General features: G+C 40.6%; 1 protein-coding gene across 2 annotated transcripts in view; it reads right to left on the bottom strand.

Annotated features, from left to right (window-relative positions):
- Positions 1–20,961, bottom strand: part of LOC143298968 (myosin-IIIb-like) — a 131,649-nt gene that overhangs the window by 105,160 nt on the left and 5,528 nt on the right. For both annotated transcript variants that reach the window (XM_076612059.1, XM_076612139.1), the window contains exons 4-7: positions 19,018–19,122; positions 17,605–17,704; positions 15,821–15,897; positions 12,887–13,032 (exon numbers count right to left, since the gene is read on the bottom strand). In XM_076612059.1, the coding sequence (XP_076468174.1) occupies positions 12,887–13,032; positions 15,821–15,897; positions 17,605–17,704; positions 19,018–19,122 (428 nt within the window). The remainder of the gene's footprint in view (positions 1–12,886; positions 13,033–15,820; positions 15,898–17,604; positions 17,705–19,017; positions 19,123–20,961) is intronic.

Genomic DNA, 20,961 nt, shown 5'->3' with positions numbered 1-20,961 from the left:
AGCAGACATACTTCAATCGAAAAGAAAAAAAAAAGTGCTTTCACTTCATAATAATGATATTACACTTTGTTAGTCTTCATCCATGTTTTTCTCCTGAAACTATTTTCTTTAACATTAAAAAAATAGAAAATTTTAAAAAAAGATTTTTTTTTTAATTTCAGCAAAACAAAATGTGCAGTCTGTTTCTTTATCTGGTAATTCTCATGATGATGATAATAAAATAACAACAATAATAATGATGATGATGATGATAATAATAATAATAATAATAATAACAACAATAATGATGATGATGATGATGATGATGATGATGATGATGATAATAATGATAACTAAATTAGTAAAAACATTCTTATCTTGGGCTGAATCTTATGCAGAGACAAATCAAAGCCATAACATTAACTCACTCTACCAAAGTGACAACACTTATCTTCCTCCCAAGATATGACTTATTTCACAGCACATGATGCACTGATACCACACACACCCACTAAAATCAATGGTCTTCACACGGCATGAGCAGACACATGAACCCTCAACATCAGCAGACAGACATTCACGGTTGCAATCCGAACCCAACCCGCCTTTCATTCAGAATAGAATGCCCTCTGCACACTTCTTGCGACGACACACGCCTGCCTTGTCAACACAAAACCTCTCCAGCTCCTTTTCCCCAGTATTGATCTAAAAAAAAAAAAAAAGGGGGGGGGGGGGGGGGGGGGGGAGGAAATTTATCTCGATGTGTGTGTGTGTGTGTGTGTGTGTGCTCAAGATTCCATCACATGGCCCATCACACACAGTCGACAGCTTCACCACTGGAGTATCATACATATATAACTGTGGTTATGTTCTTTATTATCCATCACAAAACGGTGGTTAAATTCTTGATGAGCCATCATATAATGGTATTCATATTCTTTATTATCCATCATATAACTGTGGTTATATTCTTGATGATCCATCATATAATGGTATTCATATTCTTTATTATCCATCACATAACTGTGGTTATATTCTTGATGATCCATCATATAATGGTATTCATATTCTTTATTATCCATCATATAACGGTGGTTACATTCTTGATGATCCATCATATAACGGTATTCATATTCTTTATTATCCATCATATAATGGTGTTCATATTCTTTATTATCCATCACATAACGGTGGTTATATTCTTGATGATCCAATACATTGACACAATAGCAGATTGGTTAAAGTGTTGGACTTTCAATATGAGGGTCCCGGGTTCAAATCTCAGTGACGGTGCATGGTGGGTAAAGGGTGGAGATTTTTCCAATCTCCCAGATCAACATATGTGCAGACCTGTTAGTGCGTGAACCCCCTTCGTGTGTATACACACACAGAAGATCAAATATGCACATTAAAGGTCCTGTAATCCATGTCAGCATTCGGTGGAAACAAGAACATACCCAGTATGCACATCCATGAAAACGGAGTATGGCTGCCTACATGGCGGGGTAAATTAAAAAAAAAACACGGTCATACACGTGAAATGTTACATGTCTGTCTGAGCATGTGTGTGTTCCTGGAATCTGATTGAATGACACGGGAAACAAATGATGAGCGCCCAGTGGCAGCCATCAGTCGTCTCTGCCCAGGTAGGCAGCCTGTTGTGCAAATGACCCCGTGTTTGTAAAGCGCTTAGAGTTTGGTCTCTGATCGAGGATAGGCACTATATAAGTGTCTGAATCAATAACAGTGGTTATATTTCTGATGATCTATCACATAACAGTGGTTATATTCTTGATGATCCATCATATAATGGTGGTTATATTCTTGATGATCCATCATATATCGGTGGTTATATTCTTGATTATCTATCACATAACAGTGGTTATATTCTTGATGATCCATCATATATCGGTGATTTTATTCTTGATGATCTATCACATAACTGTCATTATATTCTTGATGATCCATCATATATCGGTGGTTATATTCTTGATGATCTATCACATAACAGTCATTATATTCTTGATGATCCATCATATATCGTTGATTATATTCTTGATGATCTATCATATATCAGTGGTTATATTCTTGATGATCCATCTTATAACAGTGGTTATATTCTTGACGATCCATCACATAACGGTTGTTATATTCTTGATGATCTATCATATATCAGTGGTTATATTCTTGACGATCCATCATATAACAGTGGTTATATTCTTGATGATTATTCACATAACAGTGGTTATATTCTTGACAATCCATCATGTAATGGTTGTTATATTTTTGACAACCTGTCATGGTGATTTGGCGCTCTAGCTGACTCACTGTCGGACTACACAAGACACAAAAAAACTTTGTTATCTCTGAAAGAGAAATTGATGACACAGCTTTTTTTTTTTTTTGCAATTTTTTTAATCAAAGTTTACTAAAAACTGTGACCAGGGCTAAATCCAATACCTGGTGTCCTCTGTGAAGCAAGGCATTACTGTAATTTACAGTGCTTTAAAGTTTGATTTGTAAATAAAAGTACTCAGTCGCTAAGGGAATCAGGATTTCAGATCACATATTTCATGATACTGGGTTAGATCTAAGACTGGATCAAATTAATAATAATAATAATAATGGTTACTTATATAGCACACTATCCAGAAATCTGCTGTAGGTGCTTTACAAAAACGCTTTTGTTAACATAAAACATTATATCTATGTTACATACACACACCAAAATGTGACTACACACACACACACACACACACACACACACACTGCATACATACATTTTAACATACATGTGTATCTAACAGCCACCCTAACACATACGCACACATAGGCAGGCACAAACTTACATAAACACACGCACACACAATACACATTCGTATACATGCATGTAGTTATGTACACATACGTATGTATACACACATAGTCAAGCACAGCTAACGCAAAGGAAGTGGACCTGCCACAATTGAACTTATTGCTGAGGGAAAAGGTGGGTTTTGAGACAAGATTTAAAAGATGCGAGGGAATCAGAATAACGGAGGTTATCAGGGAGCTTGTTCCACGTCTTTGGTGATTGAAAAGAAAACGAAATTAAAGTGCGTTTTTCTTACCGCATGAAAGTTTATATGTGTATAATTCTCAATGTATACGTGAGCGTGTGTGTGTGTTTATATGTGGGAGCATGTGTGTAGGTGTATGCGTATACATGCGTGCATGAGTGTGCCAATGTCACAATTTGAGTGAATGACTGGGCACTTGTGCACAGAGAGCTTTTTAAAAGGGGAGACAAGGCAATGGTGAGTACAGAGATAAACTGCGAGTAAGACATGCATGTGCCATTGATAAGTGTTGGAAGCAATTATTGTTGTAAAATAATAAAGGTCTATCCTGCACATCTGTGTGCATCAATATTTGAGCAACCAACACATTCATTGATTATAATGCACACAATCAGTTTTCTATATCTCTCACACACAAACGCATGCATACACGCACATACGCATGCACACATGCACACACACACACACATTTTTGTTCACAAGTTCTCTTTTTATCTCCTCAGCACCAGATCTTTCTTATACATTGCACAGACAGCGAGCCAGGTCACTGCTATTCGCTTACCTTGGCACAACTTATGAAAGAACCTAAACGACTTTGTTGGTAAAGATCCTCTGATTCGGGATGCATGTAACACAAAGTTTTCTCAACTCTAAATCAAAAGTTTCAACTTACTGGTATTTTCTGACAGTCTCTCACAACCTTGCAATCCATATGAACACCATATACACACAGAAAGGACTGTGACCAGTATGACTTGATAACGGAACTGCGATGTCAAACGCACAGATGGTGATCTTTCCAAGCAGGCAAAGCAGACACACCCTTTTTCCAGCAGTCTTCATCATATCACATGTCGTACTGTGCCTGCATGTGACATAACTACCGCTCTTGTCACTTTACACAGCGACACAGTACACCACGGATGCCCTGTCTGTTCAAAGACCTTATCATAATTTATGCAGTCTATCAGACAGTAACAGATATTAAAGTAATGAACTTTATAGTTTCAGTTTCAAGGAGATCTCATATTGTGTGGACTGATCTACATACACTATGCCATGTTTGCAAAAAAAAAAAAAAAAAAAAAAAAAAAAAAAAAAAAAAAAAAAAAAAAAAGTAAGAGGTGATGCTTTGCTTATGAAAAAAAAAAAAAACTAACATGCTGATCAGGCCCTTAGAGCCTACCTTAGCATTGTAAAATATTAACATGAAATGAACTAAAATAAATAAACAAGTAAATTTGTTACATTATAATAAACTGAAAGATACATTAAAGGCAAATGACTGAAATGAAAAAAATGGGGGCCAGTTTCAGTGAACATGTGCATACCCACTCACACATACTCACACAAGCATGTAAATGCACAAACACACACACACACACATACCACACAATGCATACACATACATTATGCACATACAACAATATGCAGTCTCATAGACTCCCAGGCCCAACTCTCAACTAACATACATACACACCCTACTCACACCCACATATATGCCCTGTACATTCAAACATGTCTTTTGTGACTGGCGCAATAGCCGAGTGGTTAAAGTGCTGGACTTTCAAGCTGAGGGTCCCGGGTTCGAATCTCAGTAACGGCACCTGGTTGGTGAAGGGTGGAGATTTTTCTGATCTCCCAGGTCAACATATGTGCAGACCTGCTAGTGCCTGAACCCCCTTCATGTGTATATGCAAGCAGAAGATCAAATACGCACATTAAAGATCCTGTAATCCATGTCAGCGTTCGGCATGCACACCTCCAAAAATGGAGTATGGCTGCCTACATGACGGGGTAAAAATGGTCATGCATGTAAAAGCCCGCTTGTGTACATACAAGTGAACGTGGGAGTTGCAGCCTATGAACGAAGAAGAAGAAGAAACATCTCTTTCGCAACTTGGGAAAGTTTATCAGCTTTAGTAGACACAACACAGCTGAACAGCTGTGGTGAACTGTACATTCAAAGACCTCTTTCACAAAGGTAAATTTATCATCCTGTGTAAAGACAAGGATGTAATCCACCCCCTCTCCCCATAGACCTGCTTAAAAGCCAGTATATTGTTCTATGAGGTAAGTACTTTTCATTTCACTCTGCTAGAAGTTTTACCGTAAAGGCATAACAGCGCGTTTTCGGCATGATGAGGGTGTACGCTTGAGCAGAGTAGATCTGAATGCTGATCTGAAGGCTTTAATGTGTGCGGATTTGATATATAAAAAGTGAACAGTCAGCACACTATCCTGAAGCTCATCCAAAAATTCATGGACAGAATTCATGATTTTGGTGAGTTGAAGGGCAGCTAGGAATAGACGAGAACGTGACACTCCCGAGAACGTTAAAATCTGCAAATAAGCCGCATCATTGTATAAGCTGCAGAGGTTGAAGCTGGGGTAAAAAGTCGCGGCTTATAGACCAAACTTTACGGTACATATCTGAACTTTCAATTTTACATCAGGCACGTCTGACGGACAGTGCAAAAAAACAATTTTTTTTAATGAGAATGCTTCAGTGAGTAGGAAAAACCAAACCCATAATGTGTTTTTAACAACTGAATCATTCAATGTCCTTTCAAACCACAGCAATAAACTGACAGAAACAAAGGCAGAAAGACAGAGACACACACACACACACACACACACACACACACACACACACACCAGATTAAAAGAGACAAACAAACAGACACATTCAGAAGTAAAATTCACAAACTAACCAATAAATCATTAATCAATCACTTGGCCTGTGAATGAATGAATGAATGATCAAAATCTCAGAATGTCGATGATCAGTAAGCAGCTTGCCAGTCTGATAAAAAAAAAAGTAAAAGAATTAATGAAAGTAAAATGGATTAACCCCCTGACTGGTGCTGACATGTATGCCTGTCAGTATTAGGGTCACCTCACAGAGATAAGACAGACCTTACAGGTCAGGATGTCAGTCACCATTCCATTACTTTTGCTGAGCAAAATCAGTCACACCACACAAAAAGTAGCAGCTGCACTTCCAACTCAAGCCACACTGATCCCATTTCACCAAGGCTCAGCAGGCAAGGGGTTAAACACAACCACTCTCTTCTTTCCATAACAACTCAAGTCAAAGAAACACAAAGCACGGATTACTCATATGTCATAAAACACACGGAATGCCACCACCAGCGTACAACCTCCGCCTGTTCCTGTAAAACTAATCCACTTCACCACCATGGATCATGCACGCCTCAATAAACCAGCACTCAGCCCCCCACCGGGACAAACACCACCGCCTCACAATCTTTCACACCCAGATCAATACCTGTTGAGAGCCGCTCGACAAAAATACAAACATACATTTTCCATCGTTTTCACGGGCCATCAAAGCCATCAGGGTGATTGCCCCACTGGGAAGAGTGTTGTGATTGATGGTATAGCACTCCTCCTCAAAACAGCGACGCCAGGTAGTGACTATATCAGATCAAAGTGAATTTTGTTGCACAGCCCATTAAGCGCAGTTGTCTATGGTTTCCACGCTATGAACATATATGGTTTCATCTATGGGTATCATTATATTCTAATGCATTTACTTATTTGCTTATGTTGTCCAGTTATTTAATGTCTATGTTTTACACAAACCTAGGGCTTGCTGTCAAGGCCTTATCAGTGCACTAGCTTTATGCGTAGGTCAGACATCAGCTCCTATTTTTTATTTTATGCAGATACGGTGCTGCGTATTTGGATCAGTCCAAGTGCTTTGACACCTTAAAACTGAAAATGAAAACTATCGTTTCCAGGATTATTCTCATGTTTTTGAAGTTACAATTATGACTTTTTTTTGATGTGCATTATGCAGTGATTAATTAAAACATTATATTCTTTTTACAACAGTTTCAGACTTTATATCTTCCCTGTTCTTGTTTTTCTTTACAAACAAATTAGCATTACTAGCAGATTGTCTCACATATATTCATGTACGTGTGTACACCTACAACTTGGAACCTCTGAGCAAAGTATTCTCATAACATAATTCTGACCACCGAATAAAACAACCTTTAATCTGGTTCAAAGTCACAAAATTAAAACGGTGTTACAACAATATATGTGTATATTTCTCAGAAATAACTTTCCTCATATTTTTCTAAGTCACAATGCAGATGTAACTACTTGACATCTTTTCAAAAAATCTTCCCCATTTTTGTTTGTTTGTTTGTTCATGTGATCTTTTCATCAACTAATCTATATATTGCGCAGCAACTGATTCCAAACAAACAAGACCAGTTTTTATGTCACATGTATTCTGTATTTTATCAATGTAAAATTTGAAGGCTTCATGTCTGACAGAGAAACAATAATGCAGAATCTTAAAACATATTCAAAAAAGAATACCTGTTTGACTTTGGTTGAATTGGATTGATTTTTTCTTCTTTTTTTCTTTTTGTTTGATTGTTGATTTCTTATCTCATAAATCTAAGAGCAAGATCAGCACAAAAAATATGCTGGATGTTTTCTTATCACAAGAATGAAACTAAGTGGTTTGTTTTTGTTTGTTTGTTTGTGTGTGTGTGTGTGTGTGTGTGTGTGTGTGTGTGTGTGTGTGTGTGTGTGTTGTTGTTGTTGTTGTTGTTGTTGTTGTTTTTGTGTGTGTTGTTGTTGTTTTTAAAAGTATGTAATACACATCAATACAGAAAGGATTTCAGGAGTATTCACACCAACAAACTATTTAAAAAAAGAAAAAGAAAAAAAAAAAGAAAACCTTCACTAAAGTAGAACAAGCTTCTTCAAGATTAGGTTACAAGCTACTTCAAGATTAGGTTACCTGCACCCACATGAACTTCAGTGAAGGGCCATCACCTCTCTGAGATAAGACTTAGCTCACAGGTCAGGATGACAGACACCTTTCTCCACTTGAACTTCTTCCTCTTGGGATTGCACTACTTTTTCGTTCAGAAAAACCAATGACACCGTTGACAAGCACACAAAAAGTAGTAACTGCATTACAGCCGCATGGACACTCATCTAATTTCACCAAGGTTCAGTGGTCAAGGGGTTAATCTGCTGTTTCAAGACCTGAAGAGGATCTCATGAATGAAAATAAGCTTTCACAAACTGCTACACAGCCATGCTCCACTGGCCACTTAAGTGTCAGTCATCATCCCCCTGTACCATGGATGAATACACCATGTGAGCAACTCACAGTCACGTGAAAGGACAATGGCTGAACGCTGTTGAAAAGTTACCATACTTACTTGATAATAAAACAAATACACTTTCAAACAAAAAAATGGGCAGGATAAAAAAATATTTCTAAAAAGTGGTGCTGCACTATAGTGACATGCTCTCCATGGGGAGAGCAGCCCGAATTTCGCACAGAGAAATCTATTGTGAGAAAAATACAGTACAATATCTTAAACACAAACAACAGAAGCAAATAACACCACTGCTAAATCTGAAACATGTAAGTGCTGCAAAGAAGCAGCATTGTGACTGTAGGATAGACAGCTGCTCATCTACTAGTTAAGCAGCTCTTTGCTGCACATGACAAACATCTCAGCAAATGAAAACATCACCACTGTCACAAATATCCTTCCTTCTCTCTGAAATACCTGAATATTTCTGACTTTCATTTTTGTGCAGAATATAATGCTCATACCTGAGACACTGACTATGCTGTTTGTAATCCCCCAACTTTAGCTTGTCGTGAGATGTCTGTGGCGTGTCAGACTGAACCTTCACATACATGCATGCCAGATACTGTCCATAATCTGTCAAATTCCCTGATAAGAGCTGTGTTGCCTTGACCCCATCCCACCATCACTCACAGAACACCCTGTCTGATCGCTACCAATCCTGGACTGATCACTACAGTTTTCTCTTTTTCCGCACTTCTAGATTATAAAAAAACACCTCCACCATCAGCCATCTCTCTCTCTTTATCTCTGGACCTTACAATTGGAATGATCTCCCTCTTTCACTTTGTCAAATCTCTGTACTCCGCTCTTTCAGGTCCGGCCTTAAAACCTACCTCTTTCCAAAACAGTCCCCAGCTCCACCCTAGCCTACCCCAGCCCCTCCCCTCCCTCTTCCCAGTCTACTGTTTCTACTGTTTCTCTAGCTTTCTACTTACTCTTTCATTCCTCTGAATCAGAGCTGTACATGTGTAAGCACTTTGATTTGTCTCTGCACAGAATTCAGAGCTATATAAATACTTAATTATCATTATCTTTATTATTCTTTTAAAAGATACAGTTCCTCATCTGCTTATAATGTTGAAACAGCATTTGTGGGGTAAAAAAAAAAATCTGGTCTTGGTACTGATGGTATAAAATAAAGAAAGCCATTCCTGAAGTTCTTTTTGTTTTAAAAATCTTAGGTCATGGTAAAACTGTGTCTGGAAACACTGTTCTCAGAATGAACCAGTGCAGTCTGCCCATAGAAAACAACAGTCCCTGCAGTAATGGGCTGCAGCTCCCTCAATCACTTATATTTGTATTTGTATTTCTTTATATCACAACAGATTTCTCTGTGTGAAATTCGGGCTGCTCTCCCCAGGGAGAGCGCGTCGCTATACTACAGCGCCACCCATTTTTTTGTATTTTTTCCTGCGTGCAGTTTTATTTGTTTTTCCTACATGCACTTCTCCTACTTTCATGGGAGGAAGAAGGCAGAATGGTTAAGACGCATATCTGCCAAGTGTCCGTGAGGATTCAGGATCGATTCCCACTCTAGCCCTTTCTTCCCAAGTTTGACTGGAAAATCAAACTGTACGTCTGGTCATTCGTATGAGACTTAAACCAAAATCCACTGCGCAGCAAGCTTTTGACGCACTTAAAAAGAACCCATGTCCTCTGGCAAAATTCTGTAGAAGAAATCCACTGGACAGATACACAAATATATATGCATGCACTCAAAGCCTGACTAAGCGTGTTGGGTTATGTTGCTATCAGGCATTTGCCTAGCAGATTGGTGTAGCGTGTATGACTTTGTCCAAATGCTCTCCGTCTCCTCCTCTCTCTATCTGTGTGTTTCTCTCTTTGTCACTCTGTCTGTCTGTCTGTCCCTCTCTCTCTCTCTCTAGCAGATTGGTGTAGCGTATATGACTTTGTCCAAATGCTGTCTCTCTGTCTGTCCCCCTCTCTCTCTCTAGCAGATTGGTGTAGCGTATATGACTTTGTCCAAATGCTGTCTCTCTGTCTCCCCCCCTCTCTATCTGTGTGTTTCTCTCTTTGTCGCTCTGTCTGTCTCTCCCCCCCCCCTCTCTCTCTAGCAAATTGGTGTAGTGTATATGACTTTGTCCAAATGCTGTCTGTCTCTCCCTCTCTCTATCTGTGTGTTTCTCTCTTTGTCGCTCTGTCTGTCTGTCCCTCTCTCTCTCTAGCAGATTGGTGTAGTGTATATGACTTTGTCCAAAAGCAGTGACACCTCCTTGAGATACTGAAACTGAAACTCGTGGGCTGCAACTCTGATGTTCACTCGTATGTACACCTCAACTTTTTAAGTGCATGGAAGTTTTTACCCAACCATGTAAGCAGCCATACTTTGTTTTCATGGGTGTGCATGCTGCGTATGTTCTTGTTTTCCAAATCCACCAAACACAGACATGGAAATCATGATATTTAACATGTGAGTTTGATCTTCTTCATGCACATACACACACAGAGGCTTCAGATATGAGCAGGTCTGCATATCTGTTGACCTGGGGGGAGGGTCTAGAGTCAGAGTTAAAGCAGAAGAAGAATACAGAATACTGTATTATCTCCAGTAAGAGGAAACGGTTTGTGGTGTAAAGAAGAGTGACCCAATTTGTTCACTGTAAACTGTATTTTTCAATATGTGATGACGGGTATTGTTTCCTGATTCTGTCTCTTACGTTAGGAAACATATCTGCCTCACAGCAATTGTTGGGTTTTTTTTTTTTTTTTTTTTTTTTTTTTTTTTTTTTGTTTTTGTTATTTTGGTGTTGTGTGCCTTCGTTGCTTTTATCTCTGTGCGACAGGCGCAATAGCCGAGTGGTTAAAGCATTGGACTTTCAATCTGTGTTCGAACTTGGTAACGGCGCCAGGTGGGTAAAGGATGGAGATTTTTTCCAATCTCCCAGGTCAACATATGTGCAGATCTGCTAGTACCTGAACCCCATTCGTGTGTATATGCACGCGAAAGATCAAATACACACATTAAAGATCCTGTAATCCATGTCAGCGTTCGGCGGGTTATGGAAACAAGAACATACCTAGCATGCGTATGGCTGCCTACATGACAGGGTAAAAACGGTCCTACACGTAAAAGCCCACTCGTGTACATACAGGTGAAAGTGGGAGTTGCAGCCCACGAACGAAGAAGAAGAAGAAGAATCTCTCTGTGCACATGCACACAAACACTCTCGAGATACACACACAAAACATTTGCATGCACAATGTCTCTCCTCTCTCTTTCACACACCTCTCTCTGTCTGTCTGTCTCTCTTGCACATACACATACATATATATATATATATCTACATGCAACCATACACATGCACACTCCGAACCAGAGCAGTCTGAGGTTATACACACATGATCTGAATAATGCAAGTCCCAAAACTGAACCCTTGGGAATGCAATGAAATATGTCAGGGATTGTGATAATGAATGATACATGTATAGCAATTCTCTGTCCCTGATCACTCCAGATATGACACAGACCAGTCAACCAATACTGATGTCATTGACACCGAGTGTCTTTTGAAGTTGTTACAACAATATGTCATTGTTGAGAGAGTCAAATTCATTACTTAAATCAAGAAATGCAAGCACTAGCATCAGTTATCCATCAGCTTTTGTAAAGAAAACACTGAAGATAAGGATGCGTGGTATGGTATGGTATTTCATTTAATTTTTCTTATTTTATTCTATTCTATTCTATTTCATTTCATTGCATTGCATTGCATTGCATTGTAACACCTCTCTGGACTTCACATGAATTCTAACCTGAATGAGTGTTTACTTGGTGACAATACTGCTCCACATAAATACGACTAGATTTCCACAAGGACACCAGCAGCATACTCAAGAAGCTATCGGAATAAGCAAGTGAAGGAGGTGGGACTGAACAAACTAGCGTGTAATTCCATGTCCAGGGAAACTAGCCAAAGCAAAACCTGTGCTGGAAAAAGAAAATTGTGAACAGTCAAAACCTCATCAGACTGCAGACTGGCACCACTGAGCGTCAACCATAGAAATCTTTCTGACACTCTGGGGACAAATGTGATGTCCTACATGCAGATATACAGGATATGGCGTGTGAAAGGAAGCAAGTCACGCTAGCTAGTTGAGAGGTGGCCTAGTGGTAATGCACCTGACTAGGACGTGACTGGCCACATGTTCAAGTCCCATAAACGGACCAGGATTTTTACACCACCCCCACCCCCATCTGACCTTGAGTGGAGATCTGGGTGCTAGTCTTTTGGATGAGACAATAAACTGAGGCCCTGTGTGCAGCATGCATCTAGCGCACATAAAAGAACCCACAGCAAAACACAAAAAAAAGGGGGGGGGGGGGGCTGTCCCTGGTAAAATTCTATAGAAAAATCCACTTTGATAGTAAAACAAGGATATCTGCAGACAGAAAAAAAAGATAAAAATATGTGTGGTGCTGCACTGAAGTGACACGCTCTCCCCACAAAGAGCAGTCTGAATATCACACAAAGAAGTCTGTTGTGACAAAAAGAAAAATAACACAATACAATACAATGTAATACAATACAATGTAATACAATACAGTATGGGATGTCTCATGTGAAATGATGCTAGTCACACACAGACACACACACACACACTGACATACAAATACACACACACACACACACACACTGACACAAATACACACACACACACACATACCTGGGGATTTTGAACAGTGCACGTCTGGGGTCAACATCAGCGTGTGGCGGCTTTCCCTCAGCCAGCTCTATGGCCGTGATCCCCAGCGACCACACGTCACAACGCACATCATAGCTGTAGTCCAGCTGCTGCTCACAGGCAATCACCTGTTGGAAAATATTTCTAGGAGTATTAAGTGTGTGTGTGAGAATCAGAATCGGAATCCAGCCAACAGGGGAAGTGTGTGTGTGTGTGTGTGTGTGTGTGTGTGTGTGTGCGCGCGCGCGCGTGCGTGTGTGCGTGCGTGCGTGTGCGTGCGTGCGTGTGTGTGCGTGCGTGCTTTTGTGTGTGTGTGTGTGTGTGTGTGTGTGTGTGTGTGTGCATTTGCGTGTGTGTGTGTGTGGTAGTGTGTGTGTGTGTGTGTGTGTGTGTGCGTGGTTGCATGCGTGCGTGTGCATGTGTGTGTGTGTGTGCGCGCATGCATGTGTGTGTGTGTGCGTCTGTCTGTCTGACTGCGTGCGTGCGTGCGTGCGTGTGTGTGTGCGTATGCGCATCTGTCTGCCTGTGTGTGTGTGTGTGTGTGTGTGTCTATGCATCTGTGTCTGTGTCTGTGTGTGTAAGTGTATCTGTGGTATATGTATAAGCGGATGACCTTGTGCCTCAAGAACTGGTCTTCATTCCCACATGTGAACCCACATCAGCGGATGACCTGCCTGCCGACTCATCTGTCGGACCCGACAGGAGAATCCAGAGAGAAAGAGTTGTGCAAGTGCATACTTCTTCTTCGTTCGTGGGCTGCAACCCCCACATTCACTCGTATGCACACGAGTGGGCTTTTACGTGTATGACCGTTTTTACCCCGCCATGTAGGCAGCCATACTCCACTTTCGGGGGTGTGCATGCTGGGTATGTTTTTGTTTCCATAACCCACTGAACGCTGACATGGATTACAGGATCTTTAACGTGCGTATTTGATCTTCTGCTTGCATATACACACGAAGGGGGTTCAGGCACTAGCAGGTCTGCACATGTGTTGACCTGGGAGATTGTAAAAATCTCCACCCTTTACCCACCAGGCGCCGTCACTGTGATTCGAACCTGGGACCCTCAGACTGAAAGTCCAACGCTTTAACCACTCGGCTATCGCGCCCGTCGTGCAAGTGCATACAAAAGTGCATGTAAGCATTTTTGTGTGTACATCCATGCATCCATTTTAAGTGAATGGATAAATGCAAACTCAAATGCGGATATATACACAGAGAGAGATACAACTGCATGTAAGCGATTCTGATTTGTATGCATAACAAGTGCATGCTTGTAAAAAAGAATGATCATACCTGATGCTCATCTTTCTGTATATGAGTCTACCTTTCAATCACATTTACAGCTGTAATATATAAATCTACCTTCTAATACTATATATATACTATATATATAAATACATACTGGCATCAAACAAGTGCCAAACGCAAGTTTGTAAGTGTACGGCTTTGACTGTATGAGCGCAAACCAGAAAATAAGCCAATGATTCAGTCTACATCTACAGTTCCAGCGGTGAAGCAGACATCTGTATAAGGGCAGTGAACTCATATCCATCATCTCTAGGGCCTGGCACTGGAAAGTGGGACCCAATCCTCCCCTTCCACTGTTTTAACCTTCCCCAACCAAAGTCAGGTACTCATTCACACCTGGGTGGGGGGGTAAGGAAAATCAAAGCAAAGTGCTTTTTACTGAGGACACAAAATGTTGCCTCGACCCTGATCACTGTTGATCACTGAATCAGAATTCTAGTACCTAACCCATCTTGCTATGTCACCAATCCTGCATGTGTACAAAAATATGAAGGGAGCGACACTCAGTCTGGCTCCGCGACTAAGCCATTATTGTCGTTAGTAGGGGGCTTAGCAGGTGGTGTCCTAAGTACGTTAAATCAGAACAGGCACCACTGAACACCACCAGCAGTGCAGGGTCTCCTCTGGTGTGTGGCCTCCTGGTGACCTAACAACGATGGTTCCTTGTAGACTGTCGACGCTGGAACTCCGACGGACGAACCCGGGTGTGGCCGTGTATGGGGGAATCTAAATGAGCAGCGTGAGAATAATGCCACTGAAACGGTGCAGATGATGGGGCAGCAAAAAAAAAAAAAAAAAAAAAAAGTATACATGAATGTCACACATGCAATTTTTCACAAAAGTGCACTTGTCTGAGTGAACTACTGTGAAAAGAAAAAAAAACAAAGCATGAATTTTTTTTTGCATACATGTCTTATGCATACGTCATGTGTATACAAGAGTGTCAGCTAAATGAATAAACTAACCAGCTGTCGTGGCAAAGTGTTCAGTACTGCAAACTGATGACTGGGAGGACGTGGGTTCAATCCCTATAAGAGGGGCATGTGACCAGCTCCTTCCCAGAGCTGTGTGTGCTCTAACGGGAAGACTGGGACCACATATTCAAGGATCGCCCACTTCACAGATGCAGCTGTGGGAGTGTTGCTCAAATTTCCTGACCTACACTGCACAGCGTTTCTATCTCTATGGTCTGGTCAACGCCGATATATATCATAATGAATATATATATATATATCTGACTTTAAATGAGACTTACGTGGAAGCTGAAGTTTACTTGGAGTTCTACCCAATAAGAGAGCGCCCTGAAAGAATTATGGTCTAACTCAAACTATGCTTCTGAGGTGACGCCTTCTCACTGGGTAGAAATCTATCTATCTATCTATATATATATATTCATTCATTTCATTCATTTTGCCCATCGCTCCTGGTGGAGCATAGGCCATCGACGACCCCTCGCCATCGCACTCTGTTCTGGGCTGTTCTGGCCATATATATATATATATATATAACAAAAAAAAATTTAATAAATGAATGAATAAATAAATAAACAAATAAATAAATGAACAACTAATTAATCAAACTATTCACAACAGCAGTTACTGACCTCTGGAGCCATCCAGTAGGGCGTGCCCACATGTGTCTTCCGATGAGCATGGTGACTCTCCAGGTGGCCTGACACACCTGTTGATTAAAATGCAAGGTATCCGTACACACAGAGTGGTAGAAATAAGAACCCAAACAATATGTATTTGTATTTCTTTTTATCCCAACAGATTTCTCTGTGTGAAATTCAGGCTGCTCTCCCCAGGGAGAGCGCGTCGCTACACTACAGCGCCACCCATTTTTTTGGCATTTTTCCTGCATGCAGTTTTATTTGTTTTTTCCTATCGATGTGGATTTTTCTACAGAATTTTGCCAGGAACAACCCTTTTGTTGCCATGGGTTCTTTTACGTGCGCTAAGTGCCTGCTGCACACGGGACCTCGGTTTATCGTCTCATCCGAATGACTAGCGGCCAGATCACCACTCAAGGTCTAGTGGAGGGGGAGAAAATATCGGCGCCTGAACCGTGATTCGAACCAGTGCGCTCAGATTCTCTCGCTTCCTAGGCAGACGCGTTACCTCTAGGCCATCACTCCACTATATCATATGCCACTACATCATGTACACACAGAGTGAGAAAAATTGGAGCAAAGTGCTTTCTCCCCTAGGACACAACACTATGCTGAAACAGGGCCCTCACAGCTGGACAAGGGACCAGAAGTCCAACGCCTAGCAAAATTCTGCCATAGCAGGTTTTAAAAAGCATTATATATACATAGTAGTAAAGAGTGGTAACTCTCTCCATTACACAAGGTACACAACTTCAAGTCAGTGATGCTTACGCTACCGATTCAGCTAGCACACAGGTAAATAAAAGGTACATTGATATATAAATAAAAGGTATATATATATATATATATATGGAGTGATGGCCTAGAGGTAACGCGTCCGCCTTGGAAGCGAGAGAATCTGAGCGCGCTGGTTCGAATCACGGCTCAGCCGCCACTATTTTCTCCCCCTCCACTAGACCTTGAGTAGTGGTCTGGACGCTAGTCATTCAGATGAGACGATAAACTGAGGTCCCGTGTGCAGCATGCACTTAGCACACATAAAAGAACCCAATGCAACAAAATTGTTGTTCCTGGCAAAATTCTGTAGAAAAATCCATTTTGATAGGAAAAACTAATAAAACTGCACGAATGAAAATTTTTTTTTTAAATGGGTGGCGCTGTAGCATAGCAACACGCTCTCCATGGGGAGAGCAGCCTGAATTTCACACAGAGAAATCTGTTGCGATAAAAAGAAATACAAATACATATAAATATATATATATATATATATATATATATATATATATGCAAAATACATGAGCTCTCTCACATCATACATCAATCTTTCTTAAGTGTAGATATGACACATACTGATTCAATTTCATTTTCCAAATCTTTCTCCAGCAAATTAAATGAAACACAACGAACCACAGAAGGACCTGAACAATACATATACAATAAGACAGAAAAATAAGTCAAATCAATACAAAAACATTAGATTATGTGGCACCAAAAAAAAAATAAAAGGATAAATAAATAAAAGAGTCTCACAACAACAAAATAACTCAAAAGACAAACCACCATTCTGATATTGATTATTGGAATAAACTCTGCAGGTAATTGGTTTGTTTAGATTCTGGCAAAAAGTCATGCATCGATTAAAAAAACAAAGGTAAAAAGGCTTCACTCTTTTTGTGACTATCAAGCAACAAACGAAATAATTTGCTTTGAAGACAGTCAAACACAAACAAAATACTAACTCTATAGTAAGAAATTACAAAAAGTCATTTTCTCACCAAAGTCAATAATTTTGATGACTCCACTATGTGTAATGAGAATGTTGTGACCTTTAACATCTCTGTGCATCACATTATGCTCGTGCAAGTGGTGCAGCACCTGTTGACATCACACATCACAACACCATTAAGAAAACTACACATGTACATTCAGTAGACAGACAGACAGACATGAACGAATACATACATACATACATCCAAACATACATAAATAAATAATAACACACACACACACACACACACACATACATGCATACATACACACACACACACACACACACACCACACACTAAACATTAAGTTAAAAAGTTCAAGGTCCCATAGCCTTTAATGGCCATATTCATATCCACTGTGACCAGGGCTCAAGACAGGAAAGCAGGTACGGGCCGAATCCTGTCCTTCCACTGTTTTAACCTTCCCCGACCAAAGTCAATTACCCACTCACACATGGGTACATAAGGAAAAATCGGAATAAAGTACCTTTCACAATGATACAACACAATTCCTAAACGTTGTCCCAAATGCTGATCATGGAGTGAAAACTGGATCAGACGTCCAACACCAAACCGATTCTGCCTTGGTGCCAACTAGTGCCATTACAAACCTACTGTGCTCTTTTCCTCAGCTTTGTGAACAAACATGCTTGAAACATAAATGTACACACACCCAGTACCACTCATCAGTCTGCCCCCACTTATAAAATAGACTCACAACACGCAAGGCCATCGCAACATTTACTGAGCTGCAAAAATAAACCCCAAAACAAGAACAAAAAAACATGTTCCAGTCATCTCATTCCTTCATCCTGTGATGCTGACTGATGTTAAAGAATTAATCAGAACTTTTCCTTTCTTTTCCAAGCAGAAAACCAGTCACAGAAAATAAATCTGTGGCGAGCCTAAAATACAGTGGGTTTTGTTTTTTACTCATGTTATATCATGTCATCAGGGACATTAATAAGTGTATTTCAAACAAACTCTCCTAAAGAACTAGAAAAAAAGCATCTTGGCAGACAAAAAAAATGGCTGTGATGTACTAGTACATCCCCAAAAGGACACACATCAAACTACCATAGGTGTGTGCATACACTAGAATACACATCTATAAATATGTAATAATGGTAAGTGCACTCACACGCGCGCGCGCACACACACACACAGGCACTCATATACATACACGCGCGCGCACACACACACAGATTCACACACACACACACACTCATACACACACACACACACACACACACACACGCACGCACACACACACACACACACACACACACAATAACGCTTCCATTCATTATTTAACACAAATTCACACGTGTACAATATATGTATAACTACACATGAACACACACAAACAACAATTAGATACACATTATTTCCACTCAAACACATGTATTATGACACTTACGTGGACAGTTTCCTTTATAATGTGAGCAATCAGGTGTTCACCCAGGTGACTGTCTTTCTTCAGCAAACTTCTGGACAGGGAAGTCACAGATCCACCTCCACACAGCTGAACAAAATAAAAGGTAGAATAAGTCCATGATAATGACATTTAAAAGTTCAAAGGTATGTTCCATAACCTTCTACTGCAATCGGGGCAGTGAAAGGAAATTTTCTATCTAAAATTACGTTTAAATAACACACTTACCGTGACCCAACTAGTGCAAACTCCGGCAGGGGTCTGACATTCCTGTCCTGTGCAAACTACTATCCACCTATGCGGAGAAAACGAAAGCAACTATGGCCGATAACCTCCCGGAAGCAGGTAACCTCCCCTTTGTCCCGCTGGCTAGTGCCCTCTTTTTCCGGCAGCCATCATGACTCCTGTTCCTGTGCTCTTCATACGGCTAAGTTTTTTTTGTGTATTTTCTGCCTGTCTGTCGATTCTCTGGCGTTCTTGTTTTTTGTCAAATTATGTCTCCAACCAGGTCACATAATTATGCAGCTCGATTGGGCGATCGCGCTAAAATTAAGGCACGATCGCAATCAATTCGCTGACACTCTGGGCCCTCTACTCCTGGCCCTCTCAACAACGCCAACCCGCCGCCTCCACCACTTTGTGAATTCATATCAACTGTGTCTAGGGCTCGGCACAGAATGGCAGTCCCCCCATCCCCTCCTTCAACCATTTTAACCTTCCTCAACCGAAGTCTGGTACCCCTTCACACCCGAGTGCAGTAAGAAATATCAGAGTAAAGTGCTTTTATCAAGAATATAACACCATGCCGAAATAAGGGCTTGAACCCTGATCACTGGTGGACACAGGATCAGACATCCAACATCTAACCAATTCTGCCATGGCATTTCCAAAACAACATTACAAATTTACTGACCACATTGTGCTTCATACTATGATTATAAGGCAAATCTTTCCAATGTTAACAAATTTCCATTTTCAACAATACATAAGGCACAACATATTGTGTGGTGCAAATGAAAATAACAAACAGGAAGTTGAACACTAATGGGTCGAACCCTGTTGCTGTCGCGGCTGTGTTTGCACCTTCAACTGAAGTTGATCATGATGCCAAGGTCCAGACATCATCTTGAGAACTCCCTTCATAGGTTGAGTCATCTGCTTGTCTAGTCTGTCAATCTCCGCCTTCTTAACCCATTCAACCCTGGGGAGTTTATAGCCACAGCAGGCTTTCATGCCATAACTGATGTAGAAAAAATGCAGAAGATATACTGTTTTTCCCTCAAATTACGCGTGGACACATCCGTAAATAATACAGAAATAGTTCCCTTTCCTTGTGATTTATGCGTATGTAGGAATGTGAAAACCATGTTAATGAGACAAATTCTGACGGCAGAGTAATGCTTGGGAGCAGGACTCAATGAGTTAATCTGCTTTGTCCTGGCTCCCCCACAGTGTGCTGTTTCAGTAAATGTGAGTTGCTTGATAACTGTTTTTATTCTTCCTTCTTCGTTCGCGGGCTGCAACTCTCATGTTCACTTGCATGCACACAAGTGGGCTTTTACGTGTATGACCGTATTTACACCACCATGTATGCAGCCATACTCCGTTTTCGGGGGTGTGCATGCTGGGTATGTTCTTGTTTCCACAACTCATTAAACGGTGACATGAATTACGGGATCTTTAACGTGCATGTTTGATCTTCTGCTTGCGTATACACACGAAGGGGGTTCAGGCACAAGCAGGTCTGCACATATGTTGACCTGGGAGATTGGAAAAATCTCCACCTTTTACCCACCAGGCACCGTTACCGAGATTCGAACCACAGACCCTCAGATTGAAAGTCCAACATTTTAACCACTCGACTATTGCACCCATCGTTTTTATTCTGACTGTCAGGGATTCCTTTTCAATAACACAATGATCATACTT

Source organism: Babylonia areolata, chromosome 1 (genome assembly GCF_041734735.1).
Source record: "Babylonia areolata isolate BAREFJ2019XMU chromosome 1, ASM4173473v1, whole genome shotgun sequence".
NCBI lineage: Eukaryota > Metazoa > Mollusca > Gastropoda > Neogastropoda > Buccinidae > Babylonia > Babylonia areolata.
Note: the sequence above shows the minus strand (reverse complement) of the source record. Positions and strands in the feature narration are given on the sequence as shown.